Genomic DNA, 20855 nt, shown 5'->3' on the forward strand with positions numbered 1-20855 from the left:
CCATAAGAAGGAATGTGCCAAGCTTTGGCTAGGCTTCTTTGTAAACTTTTAAAAACAAATGCAAGACAGTTTGGGGACAACTGAGGAAATGTGACTGTGGATCGTACATGAGATACTAGGAAACTATTGTTAATTCCCTTTGGTATGGAAGTAGGACTGTGGTTAGCCGGGAGACGCCTTTATTCTTAGGAGATTTGTGAAGTATCTAGGGGTAAAGCGTTTAGGATGGTTGGGACTTTCAGATGGTTTAGTTAAGAAACAAGCGGCGGTGCTTTGCGACCACCTAGAGGGGTGGGATAGGGAGGGTGGGAGGGAGGGAGACGCAAGAGGGAAGAGAGATGGGGACATATGTACAGGGATAACTGATTCACTTTGTTATAAAGCAGAAACTGACACACCATTGTAAAGCAATTGTACTCCAATGAAGATGTTAAAAAAAAAAAAAGAAGTGGGTGGGGTGGGAGGTAGGGAGTTTATAGTCATTGTGAATCTTAGTAGGAGGGTGTATGGGTATTGACGGAACCAGTCTTTCAACTGAGCACTTTTCAGATCTTTCTAAATCGATATGAACATAGATTTATTCCATGCTAAACAAACAGTATAAATCTATATTACCATACACAGGCATACCCCATCATACTGCGCTTTGCCTTATTGTGCTACTTTGTAGTTACTGTATTTTTCACAAGTTGAGGGTCTGTGGCAACCCTGACTCCAGCAAGTATATTGGTGCCATTTTCCGGCAGCAGTGGCTCACTTCAGGCTTCTGTATCATGTTTTGGGTGATCGTGATGATATTTGTTTCGGTGATCTGTGATCTTTGCTGCTACTACCATGACTCACAGACGACGGTCAGCATTTTCAGTGATGAGGTAGATTTTGATGAAGGTACGTACATTGCTTTTTCAGACGTAACGCTATTAGTGCACACATTTAACAGACTACAGTAGAGTGCAAACCTAACAACTTGACACGCGCCGAGAAGCCAAAAGACTCGTGTGACTCGCTCCGTTGTGACATTCACTTTGCTGGGCTAGAACTGACCCTGCAGTATTCTCTGAGCTATAGCTGTAGAGTTTTCTGGCAAGTAAATAGGATTCAAGCCACTAGAAAAGGTTGAGCAGGGGCTTAGTGTGACTCGGTCCATGGCAGCATCTCTCCTGTTGTGTAAGTTTAAAAGTCACAAAAGCAATAGACTCCTCTCCCTTGCGACACACCTGGTTCATCCCAGGGGATCCTCTCTCTCAGTCTTCTTAACTTTTTTTCCTACCACGTGCACTGCGGCAAGAGCTTGCCCCGCTCTCTGCAGGAGACGGGGACTCGGGCACCAGGGTTTCGGTCCCTTAGAACTCAAAAACCAGAGGCAGGGCTTGTTGAGCTCAGCTGTTATCTCTTTATTAGGAAAGCACCGACACCACGTTCTTGGAAATTACTGGAATTTTATTTGCCTCAGGCTTATGACTTGCAACCAAAGACATTGTGCAAAGAAAGCAAAGATTAAGTACACTTGAGGGAGAAGGAGACAATACACATGGGTAACACAGGAGATCAGGTTGACAAAGGAAGCCATCCATTACACTATATAGATTGCAATATTCAATAGCGATTTCAACAAAACTTCTCTTTTAAATCAAGAGCAAAAAATTAAGCAATGTTTACAGTAGACATAAATCTTATACAATTCAAAAAGCGTGTTTTTCAGATCATAGAGCATAAAATGGAAAAATGTCTATGTAGGTGAAGTCTAACATTTATCGCCTATTAAAGTTGCTTATATGTACCACAGTGTAAAAAAAAAAACAATACCGAACAAATAAAAACCTTGAAAATTGCCTGATGAAAAATAAAATAACCAGTGGCTTTTAATGGCTTCTCCTGGTTATCAGTGCTACAAAAAGACAAAAATCTTCTCATCTGAACAGGTGATAAAACCAGGCACAATCAAACCGTTACCAAGACCCACCCATAGAAATATACTATCCACCCACATATTTTCCATCAAAAGCTTTTTCGTTTGTTTTAATCTTTGAGGCCCATTTGGTCACAATATGTTACAAAGATTTGTGTATGAGTGTGTGTTTCTTTACACCATGATATCATATGTTTGTCTGGCACTATCCTAAAGCTAGCTTATAGATGATAATGAGATAGAAACAACCCAGTGCCCATATGACAAATGAACTCACTGAGTGGAGACGAGAGAGGGGAGGAGTTCAGTTCTACCAAGAAAAAAATGTCCATACTGATCACTCATCATCAGTGCCACTAGCTTCTGACTGTTCCTAAAAGTAAAAATAAGAAAGACAATAAGCCATCAAGAGGCAATGTAGAAAAGAAATGACATTTTGGAAACAGTTAACCCTCCCCAGTAAAGAGGCATCGACAGCCTCTATCTATGCGGAACAGGGGAGCCCCCGCTTGGAAATCCCAAAGCAAAGCAATGCCCGCTGTCTGTGCCAGTGTTTTGCTCTATTGCACTTGGGCGTGGAAAGTTCATGGCTATTGATTTCTAATTTTAGCACTACGTTTTTAGAAAATTCACGGGAGAAAAAAATTCCATGCGTTTGCTGTCTACTTAAAGAAAACATAGGATTTTAAATGTACTTGAAGATGCTTGTGTCGAGGGTTAAAGGCCGGGTGGGGTGGGCTAAGAATGCTGAACCTTTTCAACAGACCCAGATAGCAGCACGTTGAAGGAAAATCAAACTAGCATAGGCGCTAACATGGAGAATTAACCTTCCAGAAAGAAGAAAGAAGGGGGTGTGGGGTAGGGAACCTGAGGTCCTCTTGAAAGTGAAAGAAATAGAGGGCCCTTTAAAAGGCACTGTATTATTAGAAGCTTGTGCCAGGCACTGCTACCTTGTGGACCACAGAGTCAGGGACAGTGCACCAGACTGAGTTAATGCTCTCTGGGTCTGAATCCAGCCTCTGCTACTTACTTCCACGCCCTGCGGCAAAACACACATAACCTAAGCACTGATTTCTGTCATATGTTGAGAGTGACATCTGTCTTAGGATGCTAACATTAATAAGCACTGAATATGGTGCCACCTGGAAAGGTCCTTACGTCAGGGCCTGGCTCCATCAGGGCTCCTTGAATTTTTCAAATATTAAAAATAACACCTCTAAGTACTTAAAGATGCATCTGGGTTTTCCGCACGGCACCTGAAATAGCAACTCAAACCCCAAAGTAACTCTATCATCCCACTTAGTGTCAGTCTTCCATGGAATCATTATTTCCTCTATATACCGCTGTATCCTAGGCACTATGCTGGCTGTTATGGATATAAAATATTAACGAGCCGTGGAGAAATCTCTATTTGTAAGTAGGCACTGGGAAGATACGAAAGGGGAAAAGGAAACTTGATTTAGTAAGTTTTTCACTTCTGAAGACTATTTGAAAGGCAATAAACAAAACCCCAAATTCTTTGTTTTCAAATCACGCCGCTCAGTTCACATTCCTCAACACCAAATCTTTACATTTTCATTTCTGGGTAATGAAGCATAGAGGTTGGCAGGGGCCTGGGAGTACGAGAGGGAGACAGATGTGGGGAGGGTGTCCCGACCTCAGGCAAGGCAGCCGCACTTACATTTCCATCCGGCTCTTCATCGCTGTCAAAATCGCTCACCACAGGTTTGGCTTTTCCTCGATTTGGCCTTTTCTTGCCTTTTCCTTTGTCCCGGCCTTTGTCATCTTTCTTATTGAGCTTGATTTTCACTTTAACAGATTTTGCTACAACAAAACCCAAACAGACAGCAATGAGGAATCAATCACAGGAAGATCTTTTGTTTTTTTTTTTACATGTTTATTGGAGTATAATTGCTTTACAATGGTGTGTTAGTTTCTGCTTTATAACAAAGTGAATCAGTTATACATACACATATGTTCCCATATCTCTTCCCTCTTGCGTCTCCCTCCCTCCCACCCTCCCTATCCCACCCCTCTAGGTGGGCACAAAGCACCGAGCTGATCTCCCTGTGCTATGCGGCTACTTCCCACTAGCTATCTACCTTACGTTTGGTAGTGTATATATGTCCATGCCTCTCTCTCGCTTTGTCACAGCTCACCCTTCCCCCTCCCCATATCCTCAAGTCCGTTCTCTAGTAGGTCTGTGTCTTTATTCCTGTCTTACCCCTAGGTTCTTCATGACATTTTTTTCCCTTAAATTCCATATATATGTTGTGTTAGCATATGGTAATCTTTTTACGGGTAGGAAAATGATCGCCTACCTGCAGATGACAAACCCAACAACCCCGAGTGCCCTGAACATTCTCGGACTGATTCAAGCCTGTTCTCCGTTGTCCTATCTAGTAATAGTCAGCACCCCTTTCACTTGCAAACATGTCTAAGTTTGCATGATAAGTTACACAGTCACCCTAAATGGGCAACAAGAAGGAATGAGGGCCCAGAGGGAAGCTGGGCTGGGTCCTTTCCAGGTCTCCTAATGGATGAACAGGGATCTTCCTAACCAGGACAGCGAGGGTGGCCTTACCTACCGTGTGGAGGGGTGTGGGCATTTAAAATTTTTCATTACAAAAATATTTTCTTAGAATGAATTTTTATTGGAGTACAGTTGCTTTACAGTGTTGTTAGTTTCTACTGTACAGCAAAGTGAATCAGCTATACGTATACATACATCCCCTCTTTTTTGGATTTCCTTCCCATTTAGGTCACCACAGAGCACTGAGTAGAGTTCCCTGAGCTATACAGTAGGTTCTCTTTAGTTATATACTTTATACATAGTATCAATAGTGTATATATATCGATCCCAATCCCCCAGGTCATCCCAGCCCCCCCTTCCTCCCCTTGGTGTCCATACGTTTGTTCTCTACGTCTGTGTCTCTATTCCCGTTTTGCAAAAAGATCATCTATACCATTTTTCTAGATTCCATATATATGTGTTAATATACGATATTTGTTTTTCTCTTTCTGACTTACTTCACTCTGTATGACAGACTCTGGGTCCATCCACATCTCTGCAAATGACTCAATTTCATTCCTTTCTATGGCTGAGTAATATTCCATTGAATGGCCATCATTGAAAAAATCTACAACCAATAAATGCTGGAGAGCGTGTGGAGAAAAGGGAACCCTCTTGCACTGTTGGTGGGAATGTAAATTGATACAGCCACTACAGAGAACAGTATGGAGGTTCCTTCAGAAACTAAAAATAGAATTACCATATGACCCACAGCAGTCCCACTGCTGGGCCTATACCCAGAGAAAACCGTAATTTCAAAAGACACATGCACCCCAATGTTCACTGCAGCACTATTTACAACAGCCAGGACACAGAAGCAACGTAAATGTCCATCAACAGAGGAATGGGCATTTTTAAAAACAGAACTTTGACATTAAAAAGTATACGTAAGTGTAAAAGGTTTAAAAAAAAAGCCAACGATTTTTACTGTGTAAATAACTTCAGTTGACTTAAAAAGAAAATTCATAGGTGAATATTTTTAAAAGTACAGAAAGGTACAAAATGGAAAGTAAAAACACAGCAAATGAATTTGAAAGGTTTCTTTCCCCATCTCTAGTCTCTCACCCTACTGGTCTCTTTCTGGTGATTATTTCCAGAAAAAGAAGTATACCTCAATATTTGAAAATATATGCATCCCTGTGTGTGTATGATTCTCTCTCTATTGATAGATGACATAAAATTCCACAAATTTCTGTAGAGAGATATAAAGAATTCAAGTATATACACATACAGAAAGATGGCACCCACTTCCACTCTCACAGGGCTATTCTGAGGATAGAAATAAAAACACATGGGAGAAAGAAGTCCAAGTGTTATACCATAGTTAGAGGTGCACAGCCCAAGGTTCACAGAAAATCTGTTCCCTGGCATCGTTCTGGGACAGGTGTCCACAGAACAGCATTTTTAGGGATGGATGATGAAGTGACTGACAATGCAAGTCTCTCATTCAGACCAGTTTTGTTAGAATATTCTGTTTGGTGGGTCTCAGGGAACCTAGAAATAGATGTTGTCGTGGAGAGAATCAACTCCAGAAAGAATCTTAGAGATGAGAAATCTCCAGACTTCTTTTGTGAAGGGGAAGGACCCATAAAACGTTTCCAGAAGTGAAGTCTTCCATGGAAGTACAGGCTAACAAAAAAGATGAGGGCAGAGATGTTCTGAACTGAAGTGCAGGGGCAGCAAGTGCCCTTCCCCCATCCCAAACAGGGCTCGCAAAAGGCTGGCAAATCCTAGTGCTCACAACAGTATTCCTAGCCCAGGCTTCCGTGTATCACACCCAAATGTCTACTGCTTAATAAGCTATAAGGTGGGGACTTGACGAAAAGACTGGGGATGCAAAAGTCTACCGATCAATGGAAATGCACGAAGCTGTGAAAACCTTTAAAAATGTAAAAAGGAATTTGGAAATAAAAAGTGAACCATCTTTATTTACACAGGTGTGGCTCTTCCTGACACGGGAGTACAGGAAATCCATGGGAGGTGTGAAAGGGCAGAAGACTGTCAGTGAAGGTAAGAAAATACATCCTCGAGAACATCATCTAAATACTCAGTGGAGTGTGGGACACTCAAAAGCTATCAGGCTTTGTGAGTCAGTGGATATGCCCCTCGAAAAAACCCACCTGAAAGGCTGCCATGGGCAGCTAGGCTAATAAACTGGACCATCAGATGGGCCCTTTAAACAGCACCCTAAGGCTTTATGACACCACTACACAGACCTATGACAAGTTCCAGTTAACCAGGGTGGCAGGCAGAAGAGTGATGGCGCCCAGAGACGTCCATGTCCTAATTCCCAGAACTTGCGAATATGTTACTTTGCACGGCAAAAGGGATTCCACTGACCTTGAGATGGGGAGCTGACCCTAGATTAACCAGGTAGGCTAGGCCCAATCTCATCACGCGAGTCCTTCAAAGTGGAAGAAGATGAGGTTCCGATTTAAGAAGGTGACATAAGAAGACCCTGAACTTACCTCTTCCCACGGACACACCGAATCTAAGGTATGTATGGAACAACCTCCTCTGAAAAAGACCTAAAAACTAGCTCAGTGACACCTACACATTGGACTAATGTGGAAAAACCTACACTGAAGCAACTAAGAAAGGCAGAGAGGCTGATACATAATCTCATGATAAATGCCGTCCTTGGTGCAGTGACCCACAACTGGAAAGGAACTGAAAACCTGAAGCTTCTCTAGGAGGGGTGAAGGTTTGAACCCCACATCAGGCACCCCAACTTTTAAAGACTAGCGCCTGAGGGATGCCCCCAAAACACCTAGCTTTGAAAACCAACAGAGCTTGTGTCCACAAGACCCACAGGGCTACAGCCAGTTCAGAAACGGCTCGTAAAAGTCTCATGCTCAGAGTTACCTGCCCCAGGACCCAGCTCAAAGTCAGCTGATGGAGAGGCACCCGGACTTCACATAAAAGAGGCTTATTTGCTTATCTTAAAGCATCGGCCTAGGGACGGGCATCTAAGTTAACCCATATCTAAGGGCTGACCGTCATCCCTTCCAGAGAACTTGGCAGAGGGGGGATGCTATCTTTGCACTCTGCCTCTGCCACACTCCAGAGCACTAGTGTCTCTTGGAGGGGAGCTTTTACACACGCCCGGTGCCCTGTTTTTTGCGAGTGCCATCCAGGGGATACCTTCAGATTGCCTGGTGCCTGTGGTCCCACTGGACTGTATATTTGCAAACTTTAAAAAGCTGCTGCCTGAGGGTCTGGCTTCCAATCAGCCTGAATCTAGGAGTTGAGATCCTCCCTTCTAAGACACTGACTGACAGGTCTTGGCCCACCCTCCACTATTGGGAGCCACTACATGTAGGCTGCTTGGACAATCACAAAGGTGTGAGAGACAAGGAAGAGTCAGGGTGTAGGTGGAAGGATATTATCAAATGAGAGAGTCAAGGAAAGTAGAGAGAGAGGAATATGTTCCAAATGAAAGAACAAGGTAAAACCTCAGGAAAAAAGTCTTTCATGAAACAAAGATGAATGGCTTAGCTTACTGATTGATAGAATTAAAAATAACGGTCATAAAGATGCTCACTGAACTTGGGAGAAGAATGAATGAAAACAGTGAGAACTTCAAAGAGAAAACACAATTAACCCTTGAACAACTGGGCTTCTGCATCCACAGATTCCACCAACTGCAGACTGTATAGTACTGCTGTATGTATTTATTGAAAAACGAACAATCTGCCTCCAAGTGGACCCATGCAGTTCACACCTGTGTTGTTCAATGGCCAACTTTACAAGCAAGTACCAAACAGAAGTCACAGAGCTGAAGAATATGATAACCGAACTGAAAAGTACACGAGGGGTTCAACAACAGACAAGATGAAGCAGAAGAGAGATCAGTAAACTCAAAGACAGGGCAGTGAAACTCATCCAATCAGAGCAGCAAAAAGAAAAGAATGAAACGGAGTGAAGATGACTTATGGGACAACATAAGGTGGACCAATATTCACACTGTAGGGCTCCCAGAAAGAGAAGAGAGAGAAAGGGGCATAAGACTTATTGGAAGAAATGAGAGAAAGGGGCATAAGACTTATTGGAAGAAATAATGGCTGAAAACTTCCCTCATCTGCAGAACGAAATACATCCAGATCCAGGAGGAGTCCCAAGTAAGAGGGACCCAAAGAGACCCACACTTAGACATACTACAATTAACATGTGAAAACTTGAACTGTAAAAGCAGCAAAAGAAAAACAAACAACTTGTTACATACAAGGGCAACCCCCCCACCGCCAGAAGACTATGGGTAGATTCTTTGCAGTCCAGAAGTGAGCAGCACCAGACAGTCAAAATAGGGCTTCCCTGGTGGCGCAGTGGTTGAGAGTCCGCCTGCTGATGCAGGGGACATGGGTTCGTGCCCCGGTCCGGGAAGGTCCCGCATGCCACAGAGCAGCTGGGCCTGCGAGCCGTGGCCACTGGGCCTGTGCGTCCGGAGCCTGTGCTCTGCAACGGGAGAGGCCACAGCAGTGAGAGGCCCGCGTACCGCAAACAAACAAAGAAAAAAAACAAGACCTATCTATAGGCTGCCTACAGGAGACTCACTTCAGCTTTAAAGACACACACACTGCAAGCGAGCAGATGGAAAAAGGCAGTCCATGCAAACGGAAACCAAAAGAAAGCTGGGGCAGCTATACTTGCATCAGACAAAAGAGACTTTAAAGACTGTAATAAGAGAAATAGCAAAGGGTCAATACAAAAAGAGGACATAACATTTATTAACAGACATAGAGGGAGAAATAGACAGCAATACAATAATATTAGGGACTTTAATACCTTTCTTTCGTTAATGGACAGATCATCTAGACAGACAATCAATATGAAAACACAGCCTTAAATGACACACTAGACCAGAGGAACTTCACAGTTATATATGGAACGTTCCATTCAAAAGCAACAGAATACACATTCTTCTCAAGTGCACATGAAACATTCTCCAGGATAGATCATATGTGATGCCTGAAAACCATGTGAGGCATGTGATGCCTTAATAAATTTAAGCAGATGGAAATATCAATAAGCCTTCTCAACCATCATGACATGAAACTCATCAATTACAGGAGGAAAACTGGAAAATTCCCGTATGTGCAGATTAAACAATGTTCTACTGAGCCACCAATGGCTCAGCAAGGAAACCAAGAGGAAATTAAAAGATACCTTCAGACAAATGAAAATGGAAATCAAACACGCCAAAATTTACAGGATGCAGAAAAGTAACCCTAGAAGGGAAGTTCAGTGATAAATGCCTACATCAAGAAACAAAAATCTCAAATAAAACACCCTAACTTTATACTTCAAGGAACTACAAAAAGAAGAAATGAAGTCCAAACTTAGTAGATGGAAGGAAACAGCAAAGATCAAACTGGAAACAAATAAGCAACAACAACAACAACAAAATAGAGTAAAAAGACAATAGAAAAGATCAATGAAACTAAGGGCCGGTTCTTTGAAAAGATTGATTTAAAAAAAAATGAACAAATCTTTAGCTACAAATCATAGCTATACTCACCAAGAAGAAAAGAGAGAGGACTCAAATAAAATCACTAATGATAGAGGGGATGTTACAACTGTTATCAGAGAAATGCAAAGAATCACGAGAGACTACTATGAACGATTATGTGCCAACAAATCATACAACCTAGAAAAAAACAGATACATTTGTAGAACCAGACAACCTACCAGGACTGCATCACAAAGAAAACAGAAAAAGACCTATTACTAGTAAGGAAGTTGAGGCCACAGTCAAAAACCTCCTGTTAAACAAAAGTCCAAGACCGGATGGCATCACTGGTGAATTCTGCCAAACATTTAAAGAAGAATTAGAATGAATACCTATCCTTTTCAAATTTTTGCCCAAAAAAACCCAAAACCAAACAAAAAAAAAATGGAAGAGGAGGGGACACTTCCAAACTCATTTTACAAGGCTAGCATTATGCTGGTACCAAAACCAGACAAGAAGGCTGCAAGCTAAGAAAATTATAGGCCAATATCCCTGATGAACGTAGCCGCAAAAACCCCCAACAAAATATTAGCAAACTGAATTCAACAATACATTAAAAGGATCATACACCATAATTAAGTGGGATTTCTTCCAGGGATGCAAGTTGGTTCAACATCAATATATCAATCAATATGATACAACACATTAACAGAATGAAGGCTAAAACTTATAATGATCATCTCAGGAAAATGGTACATATGAACTTATTTACAAAACAGAAATAGAGTCACAGATGTAGAAAACAAGCTTATGGTTACCAGGGGGGAAAGGGGGTGGAGGGATAAACTGGGAGACTGGGATTGACATATACATGCCATATGATCCAGCAATCCCACTCCTGGGCACATATCTGGAGAAAAACATAATTATATGAAAATACACATGCACCCCGATGTTCACTGAAGCACTATTTACAGCAGCCAGGACATGGAAGCAACCTAAGTGTCCATCCACAGAGGAACTGATAAAGAAGATGGGGTACATCTACACAATGGAATACTACTCAGTCATAAAAAGAACAGAATAATGCCATCTGCAGTGACATGGATGGACCTAGAGATTATCATACTAAGTGAAGTAAGTCAGATATCATGATGTCGCTTATATGTGGAATCTAAAAAAGCGATACAAATGAACTTATCTACAAAACAGAAACAGACCCACAGACTTAGAAGACAAACTTACAGACACTAAAGAAGAAAAGTGGCAGGGGTGGTGGGGGCAGTGGGTGGGAAATTAGGAGTTTGGGATTAACACATACATACTACTGTATCTAAAATAATCAACAAGGACCTACTGTACAGCACAGGAAGCTCTACTCAGTATTCTGTAATAACCTATATGGGGAAAGAATCTGTAAAAGAATGGATACACGTGTAACTGAATCACTTCACTTTACGCATCAAACGAACACAACATTGTAAATCGACTATACTCCCATACAAAATAAACATTTTTAAAAATTAAAAAAAGGACATTTGCGACAACATGGATGGACCATGAGGGCTTTTATGCTAAGTGAAATAAGTCAGTGAAAGACAGATTCTGTATGATCTCACTTATATGTGAAATTAAAAAAAAAAGAAAACAACTGAACTCACAGATACAGAGAACAGATAGGGTGGCTGCCAGAGGTGGGGTGGGAAATGGGCGCAGGGAATCCAAAGGTATAAATATCCAGTTATAAATAAGTCGTGGGGTTTAAAGTACAGCATGGTGAGTATAATTAATAACGCTGCAGTGCATATTTGAAAGTTGCCAAGAGAGTAGATCCTCAAAGTTCCTGTCACAGGAAAAAAATTTTTTCTGACTATGTGTGGTGATGGATGTTACTAGATTTAGGTGTGATCATGTCCCAATATAGACATATATCGTATCATTATGCTGTATATCTGAACCTATTATTATATGTCAATTATACCTCAACAACAGCAAAAAAAATGTGGATGAAGAGGAGGCCGAAGAGAGGGTCAATGAGACGCAACATGAGAAAGAGACACAAGGAAGTGGATTCTCCCCTGGAGCCCCGACAAAGGAAGGCAGGCTGGTGACACCTTGGTTTGGGCCCAGAGAGACCCACAGCAAACCCGTGACCTACAGGGCTGTGAAAATGTAAGTTGTATTGAGGTACTAAGTTTGTGGTAATTTGTTAGAGAGGCCATAGAAAGTTAACATACCGAGTCTCCAGAGAGATTAGAGCAAACGTATCTCAACCGATAGGTGGGATAAGAAGGGTAGCTACTTGAAAACAGATTAGAAATCTCGCTCTAAAACAAGGAAACGTTTAGCTAAGATACGCTTCTGTAGACTAAAACATCAAATGCTACCATATTAAAACTAGGGAGTAACCCTATGAAACTGAAAAAGGTTAAATTAATACTTAAAAGGCAGGATCACTAGAAAGAATAATACTGAGAACAGACGAGGGTATGGGGAAACAGACACGTACGCACACCGCTGACCGAGATACCAACTCCATTCTGTGCAGCAATATGTATGCGTCAGATGTTTTTACAGTGTGTGCCGTGGTTTACGGGTTAGAATTTTCAGGAGAGCGTTATTTGGATTGAGATTACTATGTTTTGGTACACTCATTAATGGATGTTAATATATGTATTGCTGTATAAAAACACTCATTGCTATGGAAAAATATTTGTAATAGAAAAACCATGCTACAAAACAGTGTGCTATACTTTTATAAATAAAATATTTATGTATATAAAAAGACTGGAAGGCAACTGGAGTTAAATGTATATTGGGTGATGGACTTATACAAATTTTCCTTTCTTAAAAATATTTTCTAAGCTAAGTATGTAATTAGAAACAAATCTACTAAAAAATGGTAAAGCATATCCAAACTTTTACATAGAAGACTACAAACTACTAGGATTTACTACTTTGCGAGGAGGTATGGGGTGAAAACTTAGGTAAGAAGAAATTTTAGACTTTTCAAGGCAGCCGTAACCTTTGAAATATGATACTTGCCTTGGGTGCAAAGTTTAAGAGGGCACCAAAAGTCGGTAATCGAGATAAATACTATTCAGTGCGATGTTTTCAAAACTCAAACTCAAAAAAACAAAACAAAACAAAACACCTCAAAACTCATGCCAAACAGAGCCATAATGAATACAATATCAAGATAAAGACAGGATCAGTATCTGATCCATGATGGACAAAATGGACCACAGTTTGACGATTATCTTCTAAAGCAGTGATTCTCAAAGTGTGGTCCTGGGTCCAGTCACATCAGCATCCCCTGTGAGCCTGTCAGAAAGGCCGACTCTCAGCCCCTTCCGCAGGCTACTGAATCAGAAACTCAGGGGTAGACGCCAGCAATCACCCAGGTTAGAGAACCACTGTGCTAGGTTAACAGATAGGTGGTATCAACAGCCATGCTGGTAGAAAATGTATATGACACTGATTTCCAAAGGCAACATTCCGTGTTTGCTGTGAGCCTGGCCCTGTGCTAAGCTCTTCGCATGACTGGGGGCACATTTAGTACTTCAGTTTCACAGAGGAGGAGACTGGGCTCAAGCAGGGTTAAGTATACGGCCTGGGGTGGTCCAGCTAGGACACGAGAGACCCCAAGACCTGGAGTCCAGATGTGCCTGACTCTGCTCTGTTGGCATCTGTGGTAACAGCGATGCAGGTGGCCAGGGCCAAACCAGTGGACAAACCACACGGACTCACCCTCTGACTCTGACTCGTCTTCCTCTTCCTCGTCCTCCTCTTCGTTGCTCTCGTCCTCACTCTCTTCTTCTTTGGCAATTTTCTGCCGAGCACTCTTGAACACCGACTGTAAGACGATGGAGTCTTCGTAGATCTGAAGGGTCAAAGTGGCACCTGTTAAACACCTCAAGCTGAGGGCCCGAGACTCACCATCGCAGCATGCTCTTTTCTTCCCTGTGCCACACACCAGCGTTATTTTACGTGAATTTTAGTAGAAACATCAACGTTATTGTCTATGCCTGCAGGAAAACACCAAACTCAAACCTACAGACATAGTCTTACAGGAAAAGTCCACATGCAGTTGAAATAATTTCAGAGTGTGTGTGTGTGCGTGCACGCATGCTTGGGAGGGAAGGGAGGGCTTCAATACGACGCCCTCTCATTTTTGACAGCAAGACCAGTACTTAAAAAAACTATTTCTTATTTAGGTTGTTCCATCAAACACTGTGGTAACGCAACCTTTTTAAAAAAATGCAATTCTCCTAACAAAATGGAGGCTATTATTTGTTACTGAGTTTATCAGTACCAGCCAATACCTATCGCAATCAGTGCTTTCTCCCTAGTGTACGCACCTATCTGAGCATAGCCCTGTGTAGCTGCTGAGAGAGAGATAAAGTTCAAAAATGGTCCGTTTTCTCAAAACACTAAACATAGAAGTACCATATGATCCAGCAATGCCAATTCTAGATATATACCCAAAGGAACTGAAAGCAGGGTCTTGAAGAGATACATGCACACCCATGTTTACAGCAGCGCTATTCACAGTAGCCAAGAGGCAGAAGCACACCTAATGTCCATCGATAGAGGGATGAAAAAACAAAACGAGGTCTACCCAAAGCGTGGAGTATTAGTCAGCCTTAAAAAGGAAAGAAATCCTGCCGCAGCCTACACAACATGGATGAACTTTTGAGGACATGATGCCAGATGAAATAAGCCATTCACAGAAAGACAAACAGTGAGTGATTGGCTTATGTGAGCTATCGAGAGGAGTCCAATTCGTAGAAATAGAACGTAGAATGGTGTCTGGCAGAATGATTACAGAGTTTTAGTTGTACAAGATGAAAGTGTTCTGGAGATCTGTTGCAGAATAATGAAAGTATACTTCCCACTACTGAGCTGTACACTTAAAAAATGGTGAAGATGACACACTGGGATGGGGCCACTGGGGCAGAATTTGCCAGGGACACTGGAGTTGAGCTGGATATTAAAAGGGTGAGGAGGGTCCCACCAGGGATCATGAGAAAGGAGACGGCCTTTTTAGAAAAGGAGAGCAAGGAGAAAGGTGGGGCAGCCAAAGTAAAACAAAGATGCATCCGGGATGGTGCCATTGCCAATTTCCTGGTTATGACATGGGACGATGTTACTATCCTGGGACGATGTCAAGGCTCTCTCTGTATTCATATTCTTTCCGACAACTGCACGTGTATCTGGGGAAGCCGGTGTTTATGGACCATGAACCGTTACTGGACCATGAACTGTTTAGGTTGAGGAACAGCAGGAAATGAGGCCAAAGAGTTAGTCTATGACTTTAGAAAGCAAACTCCAGCGATTGAATTCATTCTAGAATTTAACAGTACATGGGGAAGCTCGAAGCTTGGTGGGCAGTAGATGGACAGGATAAAAAGGTGGTTACAGAAAGATGGGCCAGCATCTGGGAGGGCCTCGGAGGGAAGCCAGTAAAGAGGCCATTTGTCACCACAGTTCAGGGGTGAGGCAGTGGGTGTCGGCAGACAGACAGGGAGGCTGTCTGGGACAGGGTGTGTATCACAATGTTGCCACAGTCCTATAAAGAACCCCCAAATCTATCCACAAACTGTAAGCGGTCATTCATGAAAGACTTGCTTGTTGACGCTTATATTTACTCTCTGCGTCCTACTTTTCACCTTACATTTCTTTGAAAAAGGCTTGCTTTCACGACCTATTGTTTTGGTCAAAATAATACTTCTATTAACTCCCATTAGCTGGCAAGGTATGGTCTGTTCAAGGCACATTCTGAGGAGTCCCACATTCTCCAATTTAGTGACTGGAATTGACATGAAGATAAAAACAAGCCCGATCCGGAAAGAGGCTTGACTCTGCATCGGCTGGCAGACACACTGACCTCTCTTCTGGTTCTTTCTGCCTCATGGGTATGAGAGCATAGATAGAAAAAGGGGAGTCCCTACAAAAGGTGAGTGGAATTGAGGTGTAATTAAAGTGAAAGTGTCCTCGGCCAACTTAGTTATTTTCATAGTGTCACTTACTCTTACACTTGCTACCTACAGAGAAGAGGAGTAAAGAGAATTGCAATTGACCTGATAAAAAGCATTTTTGTAACAATTAGAGGCGATGGTTATTTTTTCTATACATTTTTTGTTTTAAAACAAAACAGCAGTTTCGGCTCCTGATGCAAAGTTTACAGTCAGAAAACCCAAGGTAAGTATAACCAAATACACCATCTCTGTAAAGGCAAAAACGGTACCTCTAGCTTTTAAGCATTACATTAACTTATTAACTTAAATTCCTCGTCTGATTAAAAGCCAAGCCTTTAAGGGAAGCACAAGTAGGAACTAGCACAGCTATGGTACAAAGGAGCTGGCATTAACTTGAAAATGCCAAAGCCTCAACTGACTTACATAGGTAGCATGGAAATACAGGCTTTTATCTCTCCTTTTCTTCTGCCAGGATAATAGCGACAGTAGCAAATGAAAAATTTTAACTTAGAAGAACAAAGCATGTTTAAGGTTAAACATGTCTCACCTGGGATCCCTCCAAGTTGAACGTCTGAGCATTGTGACAGAGCAGCATGACGTCTTTCTCCAGGTCACCCAGGCTTCGGTACTTATGATTACGGATTCTTTCCTGATGCAAATTTTGGATAAAACAGAGGAAAGTTGGGGAGGGCGGTGGTGGAAAGTACAACAATCATTACTTGGTTAACAAAGCCTGATTTTCCATTTGTCTTCCCAGTAGACAGTCCTGCCAGGGAGGTGGGGCTACACAACTCCAGGGGGTGTCATAAACAAGAGACCACCCTCCCACGCGTATTCCTTTCCTATAAGGGGGAGTAAGGAGCATAGGATGGGAACCAGGAAGAGCAGTGGGATCCAGGAAGGAGTCTGAAACTTTTCAAATAAAACGCAATATAGGGCTTCCCTGGTGGCGCAGTGGTTGGGAGTCCGCCTGCCGATGCAGGGGACGCGGGTTCGTGCCCCGATGTGGGAGGATCCCACGTGCCGCGGAGCGGCTGGGCCCGTGAGCCATGGCCGCTGAGCCTGTGCTCCGCAACGGGAGAGGCCACAACAGTGAGAGGCCCGCGTACCGCAAAAAAAAAAAAAAAAAAAAGGCCATATAATCGATACGAGCTCTCAATATATTGATTTCATAACATACATTTAAAGGCACAAGAACATCCCGACCTTTTTAGTGCCAAGCCCTGCATGGGTGTCAGTGGCAGTCAGGTTACCACTGTCAAGTCCTAACTGTAGTCATTTCAATGAATTTACACGTCTACTTTATTTACTTAAAAAATAAAGTTCGTAAACAAAAGATCTACCTTTATTTTTTTGAAATCCACCGGTTTCCTAATTAATTCATAGTATTCTGGTAATTCTTTTCTTGAAGGTAACTGAATGAAGACTTCACTGAGCTGTCGCCCTGAACTGTAGGGGGGCAGGGGAGAAACGAACAAAAACATAACAGATCATGCACTACAGAGAAAAACTTGTATTTTATTTCAGAAAAATGTCAAAAAAGCAAATGACATCCCATGCATAGAAACATGGGGCTCTTCAAATCAAAGAAAATCCTACAACTGTATGGGAGATCAATGCCCCCAGTGCTAACTTCAAAATGACATTAGAATACCAGTAGATCTCCACTTCTGTCATACATATGGGAAGGCCACTGTGGATTTCTCTTTCAGAGTGAACCTCTCTTCAGTTTGATACAAATATTTAAAATGTCCCATTCCACCAAAAATTCCATTTCTAAATGAGTAGTAATTGAGTTGGTTAAAAAAAAAAAAGACTGACTTTATTTCCATATCCCTTTGTTTTCAAATCCACTTTATATTCAGAAAATAATGTGTTAGAATATACTCTGGAAACTCAAATGAAAAGCTTTCGTATGTACCAGGGACTGTCTTTTCAGTCTTACTCCTCTTAGGGCATTTTTCCACACTGTGAACTACACAAACCTTTATGATTATTTGGCAGTGGAACCCCTTCATCTTGCCTAACTTCATTTTGTGTGTATGGAGTCATTTGTGCTGAAAAGAACAAACATATTTAGCAAGTGTTACTGCGTCCTGTTCCTGGGATCAGTGCTATACCCTCCCCGCAAATTCACGGTAGCTTTACTTGAAAGCACATTTAATAGCAACGAACGCTTCGCATTTTGTAACTTTGAGAAACAGACCATAAAGCAATGTAAGCATTTAACATCACTTAATGTTAGAAGCAGACATGGTCAAAGGAACCAGGTATTCATAATTTAGGTTCAGGACCCTAATATCTGACTCAGCCTATCCAGATCCATAACAGCTCGGGAGATACAGCACAGTCATTTTTCACAAAAAAATCTCCTTTCCCTTATGATGCCATCTCTACTTCCTTTGTGAAGGCAGAAATATTCAAAACAAAATAAAACAAAACAAAAAACCCCATAAATCGCTATCAGGTAAATTTTGGAAGGTGATTCCACGAGCATGTGAGAATGCTAGAAGCAGCGGCAGAGGATGAGTGACAATATGCTGTTTTAATCTATAGTCCCAGTCATATAATTAGAAAACAATCATAATGACACTTATCATAAAAAAGGCATGCGCACTAACTCAAATGGTTGCCTAGCAACCAGTGGGGAAAATGCTGAAGTGCAAAGGGGCCTGCATAAATTAATCGAAAACCCTGTCAAAGGGATGGGCGAGTTTTTCTGTGATGCTGGGTCAGGGTTTTATTTTATTTTTTAATGCACATATGGGCCTCATGAATACTAAAACCAGGGGCCAACACAAGAGGCATAAGAAGACTGCAGTTTTATAGGAAACTGGATTTTAAGATTATCATGGCAAGAACCAAGGTGTTCTCTTACCCTCCGCCACCCCTACCCCCCCCAACCCCTTCCAGGTTGAGAAATGCATTTGTACCGCCATAAATTATACCACACAGTATATGACAAAAACTGTTTCATCTGCTATCACCTTCAGCATAGGGCCACAATCTCCGGTCTGTTTTTCTTTCTCCCATTCTGAGACTTAAATACACAAACATTTCACCGGTCTGTAAATGAATCTCTGAAAGGCCATAAGAGGAATTTATAGATATTCATTTTTCTATTTGTATCAGTGACTTCTTTATAATTAGCATTCTTTATACCCTAGCAACAGAGAGTCAGACCTCTTTGTGATTCGGGATTTAACAGCTGACCCTCAATGACATCTTCAGTGTCATGTTCTGCATTACCAACAGATGGTGTCATTTTTCTATTGACGGATTACAAGTACATCTTTGCTTTGTACACCTGTGATGGACGTACTCTTAATTTCATCTGTGCTACTGGTGAAATAAGAAAGAAGCAGTTTGCACTGAGAATGTGATAGAGCTCTTTCCAACAGGGGCAAAATGGCTGAGACAATCTTGGTCTGATGTCCTCTTCTTAGGACACAGAAATTCTAGACCCTATAAGGAGACAAGTCCACAGTTATCTGTGCTCACAAAGGAGAGAGCTGAATGTTCTGAGACTCAGGGCCAATACTGTAAAATGACATAAATTTATTCGGTTTTAAAAATAAAGGTTCCGTGGCTTAATATTCCCATCTCACTTCCTTTATTCCCCCTGCTAAGAGCCAAGGGCCTGAGCTGAAGGAGGGCTTGGATGCCATGTAAGGAAGTCTTCTCGTGGTTCCGCTGGAACCATCTCCACTCACACACCTCGGTCTGGATTTCGAAGCCCTCCTTGATTCCTCCTCTCTAAACTCTGACTGTACTGCTGACTTGACTCTTCTGGTCAGAAGAGCCTCTCTCCTGTGTACCCCCAGGTCCCACGGCCAATCCCCCCTTTATCACAAATTCCAAGTCTCCAGGCTTGACCCACCTCTCACTCCACGGTTAGAACGTTCTCTATCCCTTTCTCCCTTCAAATATTCCATCATCCGTTCAGGATCAAGAACCCTTCCTCCAAAAAAAAGATGGAAGAAGTTTTCCTCGATATTAAACCAACGTTCCTCAATATTAAACAACTCCTGGTACCTTGCTGCTCAGAACTTAATTCTATGCATGCTGGGTTTTTTTCTCTCCTCCACGGAGTGTGGGAACGCTTTACATGCAGTCAAAACCCCTCCCCCATCTCTATGAGAGGGGACAGTTCTGATGGCGACCCTGGGCAGGAAAAGTCAGGTGGTCCTGGAAGACATCCAGCTTTTATATAACCTACAGAATGCACTGAGGTAGCAGGACCACTTGCTAATGTTGCTACGGTAACTTATTTTTTCCCTAAATTAAAGGTTAAAAAAAAAAAAAACGTTAATAAGAAAAAGGAAGTGAAGCAGCCTGACAGAGTTTTGAATTCTTGGCATTTCTTTCTCAAACTTAAGCTGTACAAATGCTTTTTCATTATACCTTTTCAAATACTTGTTTTTCACTGCCAGGAAGTTTTTTTTTTAAGTACAGAACAATGGACTAATTGTACAACGGTTTGCAAAAGGTGTTCCGTTTCTGTTGAAATGCTTATCCTTACCCCCAAGGTATTTTCCATTGTGTCATTTTACACATTTAAGGCCTAAGTATAAATTGTTATCTCAAAGTGTACTGTTTGCCATGACAATAGTGATACCTGGCCCCCTCCTCCAAAATGGTCTGATTTCAGATCTATTTCATACAACGATCTACCACAATGAGAAACGTGACCCTGATAGGACGTAGGGTGTTGGGGGCGAGGAGAATAACCTAAAACTACAAATATACAGGAAAACCCACTGCACTTAATAGAGTTTACAGGTGCTGGTGGGCAAACACATTTCCTCTCCACAGAGACGAAAGGGCAAAGGGACACCTGGCTATGCTGTCATGGTGTATGCGATGGAAAAGCCCTACATGCCACTATGTTAATGGTGGTTTGCAAACCCTGCATGTAGAGCTCACACACACACACACACACGA

At 42.0% G+C, this 20855-nt stretch overlaps 1 protein-coding gene across 2 annotated transcripts in view; it reads right to left on the reverse strand.

Moving 5' to 3' along the window:
* Window positions 1-1419: 1419 nt before the first annotated feature.
* SMARCA2 (SWI/SNF related, matrix associated, actin dependent regulator of chromatin, subfamily a, member 2) overlaps window positions 1420-20855 on the reverse strand; it is a 170412-nt gene continuing 150976 nt past the window's right edge. Inside the window, exons 29-33 of one of the 2 annotated variants that reach the window (XM_065878899.1) lie at window positions 17255-17360; window positions 16459-16560; window positions 13681-13813; window positions 3591-3733; window positions 1420-2282 (exon numbers count right to left, since the gene is read on the reverse strand). In XM_065878899.1, coding sequence (XP_065734971.1) covers window positions 2247-2282; window positions 3591-3733; window positions 13681-13813; window positions 16459-16560; window positions 17255-17360 — 520 coding nt within the window. In that variant the 3' untranslated portion in view covers window positions 1420-2246. The remainder of the gene's footprint in view (window positions 2283-3590; window positions 3734-13680; window positions 13814-16458; window positions 16561-17254; window positions 17361-20855) is intronic. The other variant, XM_065878898.1, reaches the window with a different exon arrangement.

Source organism: Phocoena phocoena, chromosome 6, assembly GCF_963924675.1.
Source record: "Phocoena phocoena chromosome 6, mPhoPho1.1, whole genome shotgun sequence".
In the NCBI taxonomy this organism is placed as follows: domain Eukaryota; kingdom Metazoa; phylum Chordata; class Mammalia; order Artiodactyla; family Phocoenidae; genus Phocoena; species Phocoena phocoena.